This window comes from Sphaeroforma arctica (genome assembly GCF_001186125.1).
Source record: "Sphaeroforma arctica JP610 unplaced genomic scaffold supercont1.80, whole genome shotgun sequence".
Lineage (NCBI taxonomy): Eukaryota > Ichthyosporea > Ichthyophonida > Sphaeroforma > Sphaeroforma arctica.
In genome coordinates, this window is record NW_014040478.1 from 100,425 (window position 1) to 120,400 (window position 19,976).

Genomic DNA, 19,976 nt, shown 5'->3' on the forward strand with positions numbered 1-19,976 from the left:
TATAGCATTCACAGCGTATATCGACTAACTTAGTGACATACTAATGTGAACCGTCGTATCAACGGAATACACCAAACTCTTCCTGCCAGATATAGCTATCACGCAACGGTCAAGGATAAATTCGCCTTCATTGCTAACCGAGGATGTTGACAACTATAAATGATGCCATGTGTTATGACGACGGTATTGACGACGATGACATGGCTCAACTGCTCGATGATCTCAGTCACAACAGTGAATTGACTTCTAGTAAAGGGGCCGAAGATAAGCAAACCTCTGGAAATAATGTTGACCAGAGCCCTTCTAGTGCACTAGAAAAGGTTGATTCCCCTACGGCGTCTATCGATGATTTGGATGACAAAGACGCTCAGTCTGATATTGATATGGACGAATTGGCTTTGTTGGAAGGATTAGGCGATACTGACTTGAATGGTAGCACTAGTATCCATAGCAACGATGAGGGGTTGAATGGTGTTGACGATGCGGAACGGGGCTCGGTGATTGCGTCCGAGGAAATACCAAATGTCGCGGTTCATGGTAATGAAACAGCGTCTGAAAGTTTAAAAGTTGATGATCTTGCCGCGCTTGCTAAAGTAGAATCGAGCAAATGTAGGCCCAGAAGCAAGCAACAGGGCTTACTCGATACCAAAGAGAGTGAGGGCGTGGATGATATGCCAGAGATTGAAGATAAGAAGCCCGAGCATATTTTTAAGGAAGACTTTGAGCGCATACGTGTGAATCATGAGAGAAAGGTGAAGAAATGTGAGGCAGAGATACGGTTGGTCAAAGATAAGCTGGCTGGATACCATGCGGACTTCATTGAACAGTGCAAGAACTATGGACAACCACTGCTGCGAGAGGGTGTGTCCGAGGCAGATAAGGCTGGTATGTACCATGTGCAGAGCTTCAATACATGTCGTATACAGGGAGATGGCGATCTATATAAACACACACACAAACGCACACAGGCAAACACCTGCCCCGTGGACATGTTTATAGGCGTCGACATTCATATATATTTATGTGCATGTACCTTTGAATGTTTTTATATCGTCAAATGTCTGTGAGTGATCTGTATGTTTCTAATCAATGGCGCTTTTAACAAAAGTGTCAGTAACACCAACTCCGACACAAGAATCACAACAAGATCGTTAAGTTCGGCTGCCAACACTATGCATGACCCATTTATAAAGTGTTCTGACTGGCAGAAGACAATGCGGACATACTTTGCTGCTGCGACTCGGCTGGGGCGGGTACTGCATTCCAAATATCTCGAGCAAACTCTCGTTTTGTTTACACCCAGGAGAGCAGTCGATCAACAGCAGTCGATCAACAGAACCGTATAGCGTTGAATTTAGTATTCAGAGATACCACGTACGCTGTGTAATATTGCGACATATTAGTATGATGTATCAAAGATGACCTAGTGACATGCATAGTGCCTTTCTATGTTTTTAACGCACCGAATGTCATTAGTAGTGCTTGCTTAATCGTGCGTAATGCATATCGCGACATGCGTCATGTCTGCTAGCGCGTGGGTTGGTCATCACCATATGCGTGTCTCATCATATATTTTGTGCTAGTCAATCCATTCTTATTTCTACTAGTAAGGGCGATGCTGTATTTCATGCATGCTGGGTGCTTTCTGTCATATCCCGTCACGGCACTTATAGCGATGGTGCGTAATAGTCTTTAAGAAAGTACCATTCTCCATCGTTATTGAGTATACAAATCGTTTGACTTTGTACAGCCCCTGTGGAAAAGCCGATAGTCAGATATACGGCTCCAACCAGCAACAACTTGTCTTTCAGTAAGAGTTCCCGTCGCAGCGCGATGACTCGCGATGAAGAGGAACGCGCAGCAAAAGAAAGGGCCGAATTACAGGCCGAGACCCGGAACAAAAGAGTCGAGACCGAGCTGTATACAGGCTTGAGTATCACGTAAGTTAAACTATACAAGATGTGATTCGATATGCTCTCGAATGTGATTACGGACTTCCATCTGCTCTTGTACCTGTATATCTGAAAAAAAAGTTGTGATAAGACATCCGACCGTCGTATGAGTTGCTTACCTACCTATTGCCACCGTCCGCATATCAGCCAGCGTCGGATCTCCGTAGAATGGCTCCAGAAGAACCTGAACAACAGGCAGGTCAAGCGCATCACCGGTCTAAGCAGATACTTCGCAGGCACTCGGCACGCCACGGAGGACTTTGTTGTAATGGGCGTGCTCGAACAGATGCGCACCACTAAAGATGTAGGTGCTGACTATTTGTAACAGTCCACTCCAAGCACATTGACCTTTCCTTTGACTCCAAACAAAGCCTGTGTACTGTGTGTTTAAACCCTGTTTTTGCTTCTGATTGTGTATTTGCAGGGTAATAAAGAGTTCTGGAGCTTAACGGACCTTAAGGGAGAGAGCCAAAGCTTCCTGCTCAAGATAGAGGTGGCCAAGGAGTTAAAGGCAGATGAGTTCAAAAGAGGGAGTTTAGTTGCCATTCTGAATCCAGCTGTCATGAAAAAAAGCGGAGTAAGTTGGGTGGGACAGTATCATTGTTTTATTCGGGCAGGCACGGTTATGCTCGTTAAATGAAAAAAAGGGGAGGAATTGCAGTAGATGTGTACACATACCCTAATCGGGGTTCACTTACAATTGTCACGGTTACCACAGGATTTCAAGTCGCAACTGGTGGTTGTCAATGAGAAAGATCAGATAATCAACATGGGGGACTGCCCGGATTTTGCGATTTGCAAATCTAAGAAGAAGGACGGAAAAAAATGTACCATGGCGGTCAACATATCGTATGTTGCCAACTTTCGAGTAATGTAGACACGAGCCACTCTTTATTCAGGTGATACCTTGAAGTGCTTGTTGTGTCGACGAACCGACGTTCGAGTGCTCATAACGTCGATCTAGTTATTCCGGAACAGTCTAGTTATTCCGGAACAGATTGATACGGCCTAATTATTACTATCTATCTTGTAGGAGGAGTGCCTACTGTAAATCTCATCTAACGACAGGGCTCAAGGAGAATTCGGCAAAACGAGCCCTTACAAATGCACAGTAAGTCCGGAACTTGCCTTTTTCCTCTTGAGCTTATTATGGTCGTTCACACCGTGTTTGCCATTCGATTCGCTGACATGAGGCTAGTGGATATACCGAGATAATTTTTGTTAAAGTCTAGCCTCGTATATGCATAATAGGCAAACAAATACACGTCTAGTCAACGTGAATACGGTAACCAAGACGATGAAATCCCTGACGAACGGAGTGCCTCAACAATCTGGGGCAGAAAAGCTCTCTGCCGTCGTGCAAGCATCGGAGAATGTGAGTTGATTTTTCAGAAACCCTCTGATATAGTACTCATGTCGAAATGTAAATAATAGATATTTGTTTATTGCACATCTCCGCTGTTTGAATCGGGCGATTGCATACATGCCAAAGCTCACCGACACACCTTATATACACCACCAGGCATCACTGAGCTACATCAAACCTAGGCAAACTACATCTGTGTCTGCTTCCAAAGGGTAAGTTTTTTTAATTTTCGAGCTTGATTATCAAATGCGGTAGAGAAAATTAGCGCGCAATAATGGTTCTCTTCAACTCACCAAATTCACTGAACTTATGGCCATTCTTGTTTTAGAATTGATTTGAATTCCTCCGCTGTCAATAAGCTACGAGGAGCGTCACAGTTCCAAAAAGGTGTGGGAATTATCATGCAATACAACTTTATACAGATTGCCTCGGCACGTGCTCTCTGCCTTGACGCGACCGTTCTTGCCAAAACATCGTTTACAGATATATTAAATTGTACAATTTTTGAAGCTGAATATACTTCATCTGCTCTGCATTACAGTCGGTGTAGTCAGAAACACACCCACATATGATCCAAGTCGTGATAGAGGTGATAAGAGGGCAGAAACAGCAAGCAAGAAGCTTCAAAAAGGCGGATTTATGCAATGCCCGGTGTCGGAGAAGAGTGGCCGTGATTTCCTGATCGAAGCGGAGCGTAAAAAGGCAGGCTATTGTGCTCACTATTTACTGGCCCAGAATATACGAACCGTGGTTCCACGATTGCTACCTGATCATTGTCGAAATTCGTGTAGTCCTTCACAACTATAGTCTTGTGTATACTTATATATTCCCAATTTGGTGTATTACAGATGCTGGCGAAGAGAACCGCTCTGATTAAGTCTAAGATTAAAGCCTTTGATCCCAACCAATGCCCGCCTGTGGACGAGGATGTACTTGCGGCGAATCTGAGGAGAATGTATGCATAAATGCAAGCTCACAAAGCACTTCATTCTCCAATTCTCGTTTTTGATTTTAAATGACGGATTTATTCACCCCCGTACGAACTCAAGCATTTTTAATATTTTCTAAATCATAGGGATGAGAAGGAGGCCGAAGCCAAAAGCTTGAATAAGCGGAAGAAGGACAGTGCTGATGAAGGTGTGTAAAGCCTTCGCGAGTCATATTGCAGATTGCATATAATAGGTATTATTTCTAAGTAAGCTATCCAAAGAGCCACAGGATACATGTTTCTAGTATATAATTGATTACTATTTCATTTATATTACGACAGCCAAACCACGTAAGAAAATATTAAGGAGGGGTTTAGAGGGCGAGTCGAAGCCTGCCGAAAAACCCAAATTTGGTCAACTGGCACGCGGCAAATTAGATGAACTCATCAAAAAGGAGGCGATCAATCAAAAGCTTCATGAACTGGTATAGTTGAATATATTTCTGTATCTTTGTTTTTATGTTTGTTTATATTGATTTGAGATCATTCGGTTCAATTGTATGATTTGCACTCGATAGGAATTGTATTGGGTTGAATTGGCTTGTATTTTTACATTTATCATGAGATTGTATCGAATTGGTTGTATTGGATTGAACAGTTTGGGATTGAGTTGATTCGAATTACATGGATTTGAATTGATTGATTCGAATTCGATTGTATTGAATTGAATTGTAATCAGAGGATCGAATTGAAATGCATTTCATGGTATTGGATATTGTATCAGATTATTTTGGATGGTTTTGATTCGGATTGAATTGATTTGATTTGAATTGATTTAGATTGTATCAAATATGATTGAAATGGAATGGGTTGTGTTGTATTTGATTGCACTAATTTGGATCAGCATTTGAGTTAGATTGTAATGAAGGGTGAATTTGAATCGAATTGAATTGAATCGAATCACACTGTATTGGTTTATATTGAATTAGGGTCTGATTGTACTAAATTGTACTGAATTTTATCGTATCAAATCGGATTGTATTGTATTGAGCTGGATCGGGCCGAATTGGATTAGATTTTATGCCTGCGTATACATTTACATGATTATATCTACATACTTGTACACTTTAGGCGATACTTTAAGAACCCCTATTTGCTTTGTACTACACAGGAGGAGAAAGAGTTAGAAAATGAAAGAGACGAGATTCTGATCAGAAAGGAGCAGATTTACGATGTGATGGCATCAACCAAGGAAAACACTCGAACCTGTCAGTACTGCGAGGATGTAAGCTAATTATTATGGTGGGCTATTGAGCGTTGAGATTTGTGGATTGATTGAAGATTCGATACATGCGCTTGTGCATGTAGTGGCTTTCGCTTTTTGTGGCTCGACATTTTCACATGTGACTAATGAAACTTCCGCATACCAGTGCGACATATACTTCTATACCAAAGAAGCCCTGTGTCTCCAAAAGGGCCACACATTCAAAGTGAAGAAAGACTGTGTGGTCCGATACTTCAAGTGTAATGGATGTAAGAAGAAGATCCAGACTATCAACAGAAAAATCCCGGATCGTTGCAAGTATGTATCATTTGTCGAAGATTGCAGGTTTTGTAAATGTTCGGAAGCTGCTCGATAAATAACTGTGTCAAATATTGCAACTTTCGGCTGCAACTTACAGTTGAGTGCTAAATTCAATAAATCTACTTACTTCCGCTACTGCAGACATTGCAGATGTACAAGCTTGACTAGGATGGGCATGATAGATGAAAAGAAAGTGAAGCCGGGAGAAGAATTCCTGGCTAGGTATGTTGCCATTCAATATGTATTTTCTAAGTCTGCGAACCGCTGTTTTGGTCTATCGGACATGACAAGGAAGACAGAATATTGATAATGCTGATCCACCTGCAATTTATTGAAATCACATACTACAGAGGAGAAGAACATGGCATCGTGCTCGGAAGCAAACCAGTGCCCGCCGGTGTAAATACGTAAGTTTTCTCGTTTGCCACGACTGAACATCACTGCCGATCCGTAAAGTGCAATCATATAGTGAGGCTCTAGGTCGTTTATCATAAATCTGCCCACCTGAGCTGTACAGATTTGCATTGCAATAGTTACAACTTTCTGTGAGATAACCACTCCACCTCTCTGATTTAATCCCTGTAGAAACGACCAACTGCGAAGTGTTCACGAATAAGAACAGACTTAGATGTTGCACACAGCGAGGAGCTGGATATTCTTCGTTCCAAGCTGATGAGCTCATTGCAGTGGAAATCCAATGCATTCGACAGATGATCCACAGTGCAACTATTGAGTACATCCTTCATGTTTAACATGATATACTGTGAAAAGTCAGATTCGCCGTTTGCAGTGATCGGGCCAGTGTGGCTTGTACTGTACATTCTGCTTTTGGACTGTAGACGTGTATGTTATCAGGGCAATAGCGGCTCTCGTGATGTGACCTCATGAAGTGTGTGCTTCCGCCAATAGTCAGAGGATTTCGACCTCGGAATGTCGTTGTGTAGGACAGTGTTAATTATCTGATGGAATATAATTAGACGTACGATGTTAGTAGACTGAGTTTACTGGAGATTTGAATGTAAATACGAGTCACCTACTACTACTTGTCCACAAGGCATACTAATAGTGTTTGGGATTTGTATATGTGAATGGTTCACTGGTATCTTGTAATCAGAAGGTTGCACATACATCGACGTGTGCACAACAGAATTACATACCTCACTTAGTGCAGCATCCAATTGCCTGGACCTGCTTAGCAAATCGATATCATTCTCGTCTAGTCCAAACGGGCCCTTATAATTAGAAATTATTATAACAGATAAGGAAAGTCAGTGATCCTTCGAGGAGTGTGTGTTCAGAGACATCGCAATGCCAGGCGATTGACACTCCCATATTGTTAGAAGTCAGAAACAACCCGAATTCTGGTCTAGCTGCCAGCACACACACCTCCACTTCTATTGCGATCTCCTCACATCCGTAGAATATCATGGCTACTAAGAAAGCCACGAATGGTGCCACCCACCGCAGATCATCCGCATACGACCAGGGTGCGATGGAAGTGTAGAGAAAGATCATGTGCTTCAGCAGTTGGGCGTACTGCATGGGATAATGAGCACATGTTGAGCTAATAAATTGGCGCGTAACGGTAAAGCTGAAATAAAATCAGAGTGATCGAATTGGATAAAAAATACTGAGTGCTGATTCAGAACATACCGAAAAAGGTATCGGCGTGAACGCCACCTTCAATATGGTTTGTAGATTTTCGCTGAGACGATTTACTTGATAATCAATGTCTTGTGCAAAGCGAACATCTAAGTCACCAGAGCGCTTGTGTTAAATGGAGGAAAAAAAATTGTGATCTTGGAATGAATATACATAAGTATACCTATACGATAAGCACATATGTATGGCTCACTATTATCGAAAACAATTGGCCCGTTTTCATGTTTATCGCTGGGCTAATTACCATTACATCAAACAGAGGCAGTAGTTATGAGTGATAGACATACCGTTAGATCTGCGGAAATCATCCTGATCCAAGTTAATACGATGAATGGTCTCGTCTTTGACGACGTCTCAGTCAATTCTTGGCTGTAAAAAGATAAATGGTTTACGTTATCACGAGCAAAACAGTTCGCGCTACATTTGTGACCATTAGCAGAATCAAACTACTGTATGTGTGATCGAGACCACGTACATTGCTTTATGTGAAATTAGGCATTTCTGAGAACATATTTGAATTTCAAGCACTATTTCATAATTTTTAAGAAAAATGGGTTCATGTATTGTATGGTGAAAAGGTCTACATGCTCTGTGTGTGACGGCACCTTTGATTCGTGCTCATATGGTTAAGAAATCACAATATACCTTCTACAACGGTTGTGGCGCTCCTCGAATGCCTGATGTTTATGGCACTCCGCTAGCTTCATGTGTTCGCCCTGCCTCAAGAATTAACCATGGTCACATAAAGTCAGATGATTACTTATCGGCTCACTCTACGTTTTCGTACATGTACGACAATGCTTATCTACCGTGAGAAGTGATCTCAACAACACACCTGCCAAGATAAGGGTACCATACATGGCCTTAGAAGGAGGGAGCTATTCTCGAGTCTCGAAACCCCCTAAAAAAACGTTTGCACAGTTACAGACCTACTTCGGTAATAAGCTCCAACTCGGCCAGGTCAAAATGACAATCATCTCCTTGCACATGCTTGTAGATCAGCGACAGAAATAAAACCAGATACTGATGGGTACGATCCATCGTGGCCTTCATATCCGCGGGGTTCTCGATGGTTGTGTAGGATAATAATTGCCCCGTGATACATCTAGCACCATCAGACAGGGCACCACATGACCGCACTCCAGTGTCCCATAGAGTAAAAGCAGAGGTCACACGAAACGCCAAGAGCAGGGTGAGTAGTAGACCGGTTTCGGTGATGATCTTAACGAACCCACTGGAGAAGTTGACCCCACGCTCGGCTGTTGGGAGCGAAGTTTTAATTCGTAAAAGTAGTTTTTTAAATACTAACGGATTCTAAGGTTATAGATCTATATACACAACAAACGCATACGTAAAGAATTAAGTGTACTTAAATATTGAAGCTGAGATGTTATTATATGCCACAAGAGCGAATGATATGTATCAGGAAATGGGACCCTAAGCCAAAATAATAGAGACAAGGCGGCACTTTAGAAGTAAGAAGAGGAAGCAGGGCATTGCCGTGAAAATATACCAGCGATAACGGCAATACAGGCTGAGACTGCGGCCAGGCATGACCTCCAAGCTACTCATAGCTTGATATATGATCCGCGTTTCTGCAAAAAATATGGATACAAATTATAGATACAATGATATACGACTAGAATTTTCATACGCGACCGCAAGTTTGGGGTGTGATATCATAGTTCGTGGACATTAGCTGAACGACTCGCGATTCTATCGGTATTTCTTTAGTATAACCATGGATGCGTGTATTCATGTGTAGGAGATTGCTTGTATTTGTTGAGTTGGATATGTATTTCTCCAAATACTATGACAGTTGTAATCTTTGTCATTGAATATTCGTGTAACATAGCAACGTGTATATCTCGATCCGCGTCGTTGACTCTCCTCGGTGTATTCTATATGATAACTCAAACTCACCTTTCTTGATGGCATATAAATGTATACTAAGCAAGCCTTCCATCGATACTATCTCAGTCATAGCCAGTGTAAGTTTAGCGCTACCAAGTATAGACCACGAAGGAGATATTGTCCATTGTACACACTAATAAGATATATTTTATTGAGCTTCCTAACACTACTGATGTACGCAATCATCACACACGCACACGCTGGATCAACAAACATCACATTGACTGCGCCTCAATCGATAACCAATGCGTCAAAGTTTTACATGCGGAGACTTTATGTTGAATTTATATAGACTGCAAACATGTGTATTACACACCTATCCCTCAGACCGTTGAATATAGAAAGTCGCACGTACGTGATATATCAGTGCATAGTGTAAAATTCTCCGAATAAGATTCAAACTAGATTAATGTCTCGTGTCCGAAGATGAACCCACATCTTCAATCCATCGTCGCCTTATTTGAATCAAATGTACACGCACGCAAAGGAATCAAGAAGTATATCGGCAAGCACACATTCTACTCACACTCAAGTACACACACTCATGTATGCCCACATACAAATGTATAAAATACGAAAATAACAAACACGTACGTGACTTATTAGTGGGCAGCACAGGTTTATCCGTATTTACCACTTGTCAAGCTTAGGATTATGTCTGACATTCGTCGTGCACAACCGCGATCATACACGCATACCACTATGACGTTTATTCAAAAGCGTAAGAACGCACAGAGTAAGGTGCACATCGGGATTTAGAAACCACAACCAGCATGTACACATGATATTCAACACATATACACATTCACTTACATCAATTGCACCTATGTGTATATACAAAGATGTGTGTAAATGATGGAAGTGATATTACGTGTACACATACAAACAAAGCCATAACTTACGAACCTGGTATAATATCCGCAAGTACTGCTGTGAATGGTAGTATATCATCGTAACAGCACAAAGAGACAGAATAAACTATATATTTACACCACAATGAAAGCCACTGTATTCAATAGTTTATCTCGCGTTTGTGACGAAAGTAGTAATAAATTAAATGAGGACGCGCACAAGGGTTATATTACTTTTCGAAGAAAATATTTCAAATCTTGTACTCTCTCGAGTATTCCCCAGCATTGTTAGCATCTCTTCATTTACGTGGGCGAGATAAATTTGGCGCTCAAAAAATTTGCAAGCTGACTGAGTGACCACTGACCAGTGACCACTGACTGACACGATAGAGATCAACCTGACTGTTCTGGGAGTTTTGCCCTAGACAGATTTTTTTTTAAATATATAAGGCATATGCACTTAGTGTCCACATATACAACCCACACGTTCACACACAGTAATATAAATATACATGTATGCATATAAGGTGCTATGTTAAGCAAAAAGATACAGTAACGTTCAAGAACCATGGTGCCTCCAGCAAATAACAACATCAAGGCTATTGAGTCGGCGCTGAACTCCATCAGGTGCTTTGTATTTTAACTGTACTTCAATTTTCCGATTTACCTGGCGAGTATTGTAGGTAGCTGTTCTGTACTGATACCACACGGGCTGCATTTAGATAGAATACTTCAAGAAACCGAAGCACACAGGGTTGTTCCCACATTAACTACAAGCGTTTTCAATGGTTTAGGTATTGTCAGTAGTTTTAAGTGACGAGCTCAACAACGGTGTTCCATGCACCGTCTGTTACAAATGCATGCTTTCCTTTGGGGAAAAATCTTTCACAAAAGCAATCAAATTCGCACAGAAAATTAACAATTATGGACGATAGTCTGTAACCATAGTCCTAAATATATACTACCAACCCACAACTGATCTCAGTCGACGAAACGTGCGGCTGTGTGTCAACAACAATAAAACCCGTCTTTGTTCTCTGGCGATTATGTCTCATATGTTAAAATATGCGTAACTATCGAACTCATGTACTATCTAGTATTCTTGCTTGCTATGTTGCTCGCAAATTAAGTCCTCTGAATTACCCTTGTCGCCCCCGATGTCTACTTATAATACATAAGGCGAGAAAAGGGTCGCTATCGAGCTCATGCACTGTTATTGCTACTCTTGATAGATGTGATAATAGTATATCAGCACACCGACGTCATATATATTATTCAACCACTAGCGAGAGTCAGAATATCGTGGTGGAGAACATCCACGACAGCATGAAGCCACCGGAGAAGGTGTTACATAAGAGGGCGGATGCAGTATTCGACACGCACCTTCCGACTGCAGGTTGTTGAGCTCTCTATATTGTGACTACATGTGTCTATAACGAGGTCTGTGTCATTATAAAGAGGTCTATGTCATTACAAGTCTGTAAAGTTACGTGTGTATAAAACGAATACTTCATCGTTACGTGGCCTCTGAAGCGTGAATCACCTACTTACGCGTGCCTCTAAAGAGGGTTGTATCATTACGTGTGCCTTTTAAGAGGTCTATATTGTTACGAACAAGGCTGTGCTTTTACGTTAGCCGTTTATTTAAGCTAGCTGTTCAAATTTATGTGAGATGGTCGATTCAGTGCTGGAGTGGAATACTCGTGATCTATTGACGAAAGTTGCTGCTCCGAATGCTTGCACATTTTCTTTCTATTGTGTGTAGTTGTTTGTGGTTATCATCCGAAGCTTATTGTAGGACTATAAAGTACAATCAAGTAGGTGGCAGTTGTGGACCACTTGTGGTATAAGTAGATAAAGGTTTAGAGAGTGAACAGACTTCACATACATTAACGGAAGCTCATAGAGAGTGTGACCGCAAATTCTTAGCCGTTTTGTTGAAGGCGAGGTATTGTCAACAATTCAAGGACTCTATGTATGTAGCATGCCTACTCGTGCGTTCGCAACGTACACTACCTTCAGATTTTCTCACATGATTACTGCTTCAAAAGTGTTCCTATTCTGATAGAGCAATGCTGAACATTCCTATAAATAACCAGCAATCTGAAAGTATAAAGCTATACAATGTCTATATTTGTCCAGCAATCTGACAGTACAAAGATATACAATATGTATATGTATAACCAATAGAGTGAGGTGTATCTGGCGGGTGGCAGATTTACAGGGCACTCGGAGGACACGATTGTATTATCAAAAGCTCATAATTATAGCGCCCTGAAAATAAAAAGTACTACGATATATCAAATAACCAGTAGGCGCCACGAGTGAAGTGTGCTCGACATGTGACAAATCCACAGAGCACTCCGAGCACGGAGCTGGCTTCACAAGCTGGTTCGACCTGCCCTTGCCCAAATGGATGCTGGCCGGATTCGTACAGAATATTTTGGTGGGGTGCATCGCATTCTGTTTGCCAGGTATTGGCTTGAGCGGTCATGTTATCCTATGGCGTGATATCGGCTACTGTCGGCGAATATTATAATGTGTATGATCGCCGCCTGTCTGCCAAGTGATAATATATAGCGGCGTTGCTAATTGAATCGATAACCAAGACCATTGAAGTACACGAAAGCGCTTAAATATCCCTGGCTTGCATTTGCTCATTCTTGATTCGGATCCAGTGAGAGGCACAGAGACCACCTGAATACTGTTAAAAAGTATCGCATACCAACTTCTGCTATGGCCACCGCTTGTACTTTAAGCTTTCGGATCCAGTACGAATCATAGAGATTACCCGAATGCAATTAAGAACACCTCCTTTCAGATTCTTTTATGACCCCAGCTTGCACTAAAAGGTATTGTGTGTTTCCACTTGCGAAGGGATGTTCAACGCCCTCCAAGGACTTGGAAAGGCTGGTGGCGATGATGAAACGATCGGGGCTGCCATGAATGCTATCTTGTATGCTTGTTTCACCCTGACTGGATTGTTTAGTGGATCGCTATTCAATCTTCTGGGTACGCAAGTTTTTTTTTAATGCCATTGTATCGCTGCATATAACTCACTAAACATAGCTCATCTACTAAGCCTTCCTGTGCATATTGTGTCACTTCTGCCATGTTTACAAGTTTGTCATTCAGCATAGAGTATAATATTTCAATAAGAAATTTTGGACAGCGTGAATATATCCGGCAGAAACTACATCCATCGTTCATATTTTTGTACTATTTTGATAGGCAACAAGATACTGATGGCATTCGGCGGGTCCACGTATGCAATGTACGCCATCGCTGTCTATTTGTGGGGACATGATGACAGCTTCGCACCGTTGGGATTAACAACAGCTGGTCTTCTGGGTGTCGGTGCAGGTTGCCTCTGTAAGTGCAGCCGTTCAATTTGTCAACTCGTGAGGAATTTCTCCGATAAAATGTCCTTAGTGAACAACTTCTAGTGAGTAGACTCGGAAGGAAATGAACAAACCATGGTTAATCGGATATTATTTGATAACATCAATACGTTGTATTTGCTGTGTCATCGGACCTGTCTGTAGGGACAGCACAAGGGGTGATGACGCTTACCTATTCCACGAAGGAGAAGAAGGGGCTTTTCACAGCCATCTTTTGGGCCATATTCAACCTGGGAGGAGTTTTTGGAGGCCTCTTGACCTTTGCAATCGGTAAAGAGTTCTTAGTGTTTCGGGTCTGCAAATGATCTGAGTAATTGTTGTTATCAATACAGTGACATGCAGGTAAATTCTAATCACAGTGCAGTTAGTGCGAGTCTGGTGTAGTCAATTGTGACACATCGGCAATGGAGATCGGGGTCAATTTTGCGAATTGGCTAATCAGGACTGATGGATACTACTGAAAATCTAAATGCCGAGAATATTCTGGGGTGTACTCAATTTTGTTTTATCGGCAATGCCGTAAACAAGGGATATAATGTTGAGGGCGCTGACAATTAAAGAGAAAATGATGGATGTTGCTGAATGTCTGAAAGCCGTGAATTGTTTGTCGCATACATTAGCGCCTGCATCTCTGCTCCCCACTGTGCGATTCTATAGCTGCCATTCTAAAGCAATCCCGAATGAAGTCTCGTGAAACATAAGCACAAAAAATGAATACGCATTTTGTTTTATCTATCAAAAACTATTGAAATGGCACATGGTATCGTTCAATCGGCGACACTGTCAAAAAAAATCAAAATAGTCACGATAGCTTCACTTCGAACATCAGAATGGCCTGCAGAGAACAGCAGTGCGACAGCCGACACGAATACTACCGAATCCGTTAATGAAATCAGCCCAGTGTCTTACTTCGTGCTCGTAGGCGTGATGTGTCTGGGAGTTCTGTGTGCTATGCTGCTACTTGTGCATCCCTCAAAAGTCACCAAATCGAACGGGGAGAAAGTACACATCGAGCCAGCCAAGCCCTTCCAGGAAGAGATCGCCGACACGTTTTCCTTACTGACAAATGCAAAAATGTGGTTGCTCTCGCTTCTCTTCGTGCAGTCCAATTGGTATGTGCTTCTAGTATCAATTTGATAGCTCTTTATTCATGATGCTTCTTTATTTATAATCCTGATCAGGCTGCTTGTGGCAAACCTGTCATACTTCCCTTCTGATATATACCAAACAACCAATCCCTTGTGGTAATTCACCTCACGAACTCATTCTGCTTCGCAGTCTTAATGATAAGTGGTATACCCAAAATCTCGCTTTTACTGTTTGATGGATCATCGATTACCGAGGATAGGACTTGTTCCGCGTGTTTACTAAGCCAGCACGAGCCATACCACAACTCACCCTTACAACAATTACTCATCGAATTTCTTTACAGGTATTACACATTCGAATTCAACGCGATCAATGGAAGGTATGTGGATGCTAAATCCTGTGATAATAGCTGTTGATAGGTACAGAGAAATCCAATATTCTGCTTTTGTACCTATTTCCTGGTGGTCGCGAACTTGGAATACAATTGCGATAGCTTTTATACAAACCGATGGTGAAGCGTTTAGAATACAATTTTTTTTTTCTCGATTTCCCTGAAATCAAACAAGTATCGTCTCTCTGACTTCTGTCGTGCATCCAACAGTCTTTTTCAACCAGCTTCACGTGGACTAAACTCAGCTATGTACTGGAGCATGCAGATGCTTGGATCAATTGTGACCGGTATGAATGATGATGGATAATAAGAAACCAATTTCGACCTTAAATTATGTATCTACAGTCGATGCTCGATAATTGCAACTTCAATTCTAAAACATTTCGCTCAATATCAATGGGCAACAGAAGACCGCGTTCCACTAGCGGAGTATCAAAATAAATGAAGATGTAAGCTCATTAATTGTGCGCTCTCATTATATTTACCACGATTCGCAGGTGCCATTATCCTGGATCGAGATTGGGGGTATGCGGTTCATTTTGATGGACCATTAGTTTCGAGTTCATAAACCAAAGTCTAAAATTGATCAATATCGGAGTTTTTAACTGAGGCGGTTCGCTATTGTGTACGATAGAGGTGATGGAACTACCGGCACTGGAGTACCAGAAATGAGCACGCTCATACACCACCCGCAACAATCATGCATGCGATTACAGGAGCATTCGGAACAGCGCTGTATTCGGGCTTGCATTCGTCGGCGTTGTCAATATAGTGCAATGGTCGCTTACCGCGTACTATCAGTTTGCGAACGGCTATGCTAGAGGAAACTTCCCAGAGTCCTTATTCAGGTAAGCATCAGAACGGGTACAGGATAGATTCTCCATATCGGATTCCTTTGATCACTTTCTTCAAAACGGACACGCACTAACACTCGAATTGCAACTCAGTATCACTACTGGAGGCAGCGACTACTGGGTGCCGGCGGCCCTTTTTGCTTTCATGGGGTTCGCTGACGCCTGTGTACAAACATACGCATACTGGTGAGTGTCGAAACTCCGTTTGACTGTATCTGGTCATTATTTTCCAACTTTGGCGTCCTTCTCCCACCTAATGTTTTGTAAATCTCATATTTACGGTTAATACACTCAATATTCAAAACAGGATCATTGGTTCCCTGTCGGATTCCACCAACATCACATCCCAATACTTCGGCTACTACAAGGCCGTTCAGTCGCTAGGAGCTGCCGTGGCTTGGGGTATTGAATTCGGTATGAAATTTTATCAGAACTCGTTTAAAGATCTTCGCTCGATAGATAGTCATATGCCGTTTCTTCAGATGAGTGCATTCATTATAGCAGATTCTCTTGACAACGATCATGATGACAAAAATTGCTAGCAGTGTGCCCGATGGGTACACATCGCCCTTAAGAGTCAAATCAGAAGCTTGGATGATTTCTGATTCAGGCTGGACAACGAAAATGCTCGTGGTGTGGTACCATCCCACAACCGCAAGCCTCACGCTGAACAGCTGACAAATTAATCGTTGCTACCACATTCGCTACGGAACGTATCCAGGAGGAGTCTCCTATGACGTCCAGATGGTGATATGCACGGTTTTGGCCGTGGTATGCCTGCCGCCAGCTTATGTGGTAGCCCTGCGCCTCACAGATTTACCAGCCGTTCCCACTGCTGCTGGTGACATCGTTAGGTTTCCCATTGATGATACACACAACGGGCTACAGCATGTTTTCTTGGACACTCTTGAAGACTAACTGCTTAGCTGCCTGTGAGAGTTACGTTGCATACTCTCTAGAAGTTTCGTGTGCACGATAAAGGACTACTGCTATACTCTGGCAGCCGAGACTTGCCAAAACATTGCTACACGTGGCACAGCTATAGATACGTAGAATTCGTCCAGGAATCTTTACTTGCGTACAACTGGTAAACAAACGTACTGAGCGCCATCCTGAGAAATTCGAAGCGCATATTCTTCATGCGTCTGCCTTCCATCGAATGAATGATATTAAACTATAGTAGTCATTCGAGCGGCCGGAGAAGGTGCCCAAAGAATTAACAGATGTAAATTAAATAGAGGCCACAACTTTACCTATCGATTATATTATCAAGCAATAGTGCCTCCGACGCAAAGTCCCACTTGTCTGCCTTCTTCTTGTAATCGTTCGAATTGAAGAGTATGCACTGAATGCTCCTGTTCCCGCGAAGGGCTGGGTCGCACACTTCGCGTACCGTATCATCACAGAATAACACGGTAGAGCCTTCGGGAAGCTGTAAGAGAACAAAAGGAAACAAATTGAGAATCTGCGAGGAAAACCAGAGGAGCAATATACCGGTATCGTAACACTAAAGACGCCTACATGAATTTATTCATTTAGAGTATCGAATGGGGCGATAAAAATAGAGGTACATAGCCCAAGCCCAATCGCAGAAACAAATCCAACGAAGTCGAAAATATTTACTCCCTGGATAGATTTCAAGATTTTAATCCAACGACAAGTAAAAGGTTCTTTAGAATTCTACCTGTGATATTTTCTTCTGAATGACATCAGCTTTTGTCAACTTCTCCTTATTTTGGCCTAAGCACACCACATTCTCCCCGGAGAATCCGAAGACAGCAAGAAAGGCCTGTATAGGATTATCGATATATGCAACGTTCAATTTGTTTTAAGAAAACTGCGCTTGTGAAAACCTTTCGATGGAAATTTGAGAATCATAGTGGCCTGTAAAGTATGTGGTACTGACATACCCGGATGTGTTCGATATGTTTGATATTCTGCTTTGTCACTACCCAAACACTTGAATGTGTCAGAAGAATCTTCCCCAAGTATTTGTCAATCCCATGTTTGTTCTCGTTAGGTATCTGCCCTCCTCTCGAGCTAGCTAGTGTCTGGTCGAAATCTAGGAATACCATAGACGGCTAGTGCCAGAAATTTGGAGTAAGTTTAAAAGTGATTTCGCGCTGCATATCAATTTTTTTTAAAGTTCAATTGCACGCGAGCTCAAAGTCAGAGGCGAACCATGGTGTCACTTCATAATCACCGCGTAGTGGGTTGACTAGTACTGTCTACTTTGACTAGTAAAGTCTGTACTCTAGGGTCACAAACACAGACATCAATAATAGCTACAAAATATTCTGGCAGTTCCAATTTATAGGGGAGCATTATTTACCTTCATTTCTTTGACAAAATACTCTACATCTGATCCATTTCCTCGAATGATTTGACACTCCGGGCACGACTCTCTCTCACAGGAGAAACATCGCCGGGTGTGTGGGCAAATGGTGCGCGGATTGTTCTTCTCGAAGGGGCACCTTCCTTCCGACCGAAAATCATCCTGGCACTTCCAACATACCTTGGAATGAATCCATGCCTGATTTCGAGCCAAAACCAAGTATATAATGTATATTGAGTAATGACCTCATGGACGGAGGTCGATGTAGCGATTTAACCGTAGTCAGAACTTATCGCATTCTTTCAGTATTCTACAAATTAAATAAAACTACACGAGAGACCGCGTATTATTTACCTTGCCAAAGAACCCCTTACAGACACGGCAATCATGGCGCTTGCCCTCTACAGTACAACTTGTGGGAGGCCAGCCTTCCTCTTTGATGGTATCTCTCATGCGCTGATTGTGAGTATCCACAACCTGCTGGAAGTGCACCATCATCTCGTTCGTGTGGAAATGCTCAGGTATATGCCACACACACTCATCCCCGGCGACAAACATGCGCTTGTGAGTTTTAGTGGGGTATCTGATGAAGAATTAGGTAATAATTGGGTCCAGATTTTGGGTTCGAAATTGATTTACGCAGTGCTTAAAAAAAAAGTTAAGCACCATCTCGAAATGAATAAGACCTTACCTGGAGACACATCTGAAAAGAATATCACAAAAAGATTTGCATTTAATATTTTCCGTAAGTATGAAATGCGGTGGTTCAGGTATATGCCAGTACAGAGAGAATAGTCTTCCAGTACTGCACATAGTAGAGCGAGAGGGTACACAGTACATATATTGCAACAGTTGTCACCTCACCTTGGTATAGTGCAGATCTTCTTTGTGAATTTTCGGACGTCTTTCAGGATATGTATGCAGCCTCTGAGCACACACAACTGTTGATGCAGATAGATGGACTTCTTTACTTCGGCATCAGTGCCCGATCCTCTTTCTTTGTGATACAGCGCCAGAATTTGTCGAAGCTCCACCTCCAGATTCTCGCCGCGAATTTGCATATGCTGTATGACCTATGTATAACAAACATGTTTCACCGTTGAGTATTCGATGATAGTTCCCCCCGAAATGAACTTTCTTTTCTACCACATACAGACGATGCGTAAGGGGTAACTTCTGACCTAAAGGCTCAGCAAGTTCAAAAAATGGGCTGTAAGCAGTAGTCACGAGATCTGGTCGGATATGGCTCCCTTGTTTCCAGAGATCGAAAGTATAAACTTGCGCACGGTAGAATATTCGCTTCGTGGTTCAGTTCCTGATTATGGACGGATGACTACAACCATACACCTGATACTACTTCATCTATGAATAAAAACTGATTGTATGGTAATTTAAAGTGAAGTACCTTGAGCAAGTGGATTGTTCTGGCCTCGTCCCGATGAAGCTATGATCTACAGAGCGGCGTATACTGTAGTGCATTAGGCGAATACAATCAACATGTTCATGCTACTTTACCTGATAGCTTTCGATGCCTTATTCATAAAAAGGTTATATATATATATATATATATATATATATATATATATATATGTAANTGTATAGTATATATTATATATATATACTACTTATTAGTATATAGTATATGTTA

The 19,976-nt window shown here is 42.0% G+C and overlaps 5 protein-coding genes across 5 annotated transcripts in view; 3 read left to right on the forward strand and 2 right to left on the reverse strand.

Moving 5' to 3' along the window:
• Positions 1-167: 167 nt before the first annotated feature.
• On the forward strand, positions 168-6,242 carry SARC_01894 (hypothetical protein; the record flags this gene model as incomplete). The annotated part of the gene is made up of 17 exons (XM_014304375.1): positions 168-885; positions 1,751-1,940; positions 2,100-2,256; positions 2,377-2,529; positions 2,671-2,801; positions 2,986-3,063; positions 3,204-3,327; positions 3,475-3,530; positions 3,647-3,705; positions 3,860-4,065; positions 4,167-4,273; positions 4,394-4,455; positions 4,589-4,731; positions 5,418-5,531; positions 5,677-5,828; positions 5,982-6,053; positions 6,182-6,242. 17 exons carry the CDS (start codon positions 168-170, stop codon positions 6,240-6,242), a joined length of 2,583 nt encoding a protein of 860 aa, XP_014159850.1.
• Positions 6,243-6,403: 161 nt separating this feature from the next.
• SARC_01895 (hypothetical protein) lies at positions 6,404-9,253 on the reverse strand (the record flags this gene model as incomplete). The annotated part of the gene is made up of 6 exons (XM_014304376.1): positions 9,131-9,253; positions 8,427-8,752; positions 7,485-7,598; positions 7,218-7,367; positions 6,989-7,063; positions 6,404-6,592 (listed from the first exon to the last, which is right to left on the reverse strand). Exons 1-6 carry the CDS (start codon positions 9,174-9,176, stop codon positions 6,404-6,406), a joined length of 900 nt encoding a protein of 299 aa, XP_014159851.1. The 5' UTR covers positions 9,177-9,253.
• A 3,884-nt stretch (positions 9,254-13,137) lies between these two features.
• On the forward strand, positions 13,138-13,979 carry SARC_01896 (hypothetical protein; the record flags this gene model as incomplete). The annotated part of the gene is made up of 3 exons (XM_014304377.1): positions 13,138-13,270; positions 13,490-13,630; positions 13,804-13,979. The coding sequence occupies 3 exons, from the start codon at positions 13,138-13,140 to the stop codon at positions 13,962-13,964; spliced, it is 435 nt and encodes a 144-aa protein (XP_014159852.1). The 3' UTR covers positions 13,965-13,979.
• A 419-nt stretch (positions 13,980-14,398) lies between these two features.
• SARC_01897 (hypothetical protein) lies at positions 14,399-17,698 on the forward strand. The gene is made up of 8 exons (XM_014304378.1): positions 14,399-14,771; positions 15,092-15,127; positions 15,350-15,426; positions 15,637-15,664; positions 15,856-15,987; positions 16,087-16,179; positions 16,301-16,407; positions 16,715-17,698. Exons 1-8 carry the CDS (start codon positions 14,410-14,412, stop codon positions 16,909-16,911), a joined length of 1,032 nt encoding a protein of 343 aa, XP_014159853.1. The 5' UTR covers positions 14,399-14,409; the 3' UTR covers positions 16,912-17,698.
• SARC_01898 (hypothetical protein) overlaps positions 17,243-19,976 on the reverse strand; it is a gene marked incomplete at its 3' end in the record, with an annotated part of 3,659 nt that continues 925 nt past the window's right edge. Inside the window, exons 2-7 of the mRNA XM_014304379.1 lie at positions 19,193-19,401; positions 18,683-18,911; positions 18,326-18,526; positions 17,904-18,074; positions 17,678-17,782; positions 17,243-17,425 (exon numbers count right to left, since the gene is read on the reverse strand). Coding sequence (XP_014159854.1) covers positions 17,243-17,425; positions 17,678-17,782; positions 17,904-18,074; positions 18,326-18,526; positions 18,683-18,911; positions 19,193-19,401 — 1,098 coding nt within the window. The remainder of the gene's footprint in view (positions 17,426-17,677; positions 17,783-17,903; positions 18,075-18,325; positions 18,527-18,682; positions 18,912-19,192; positions 19,402-19,976) is intronic.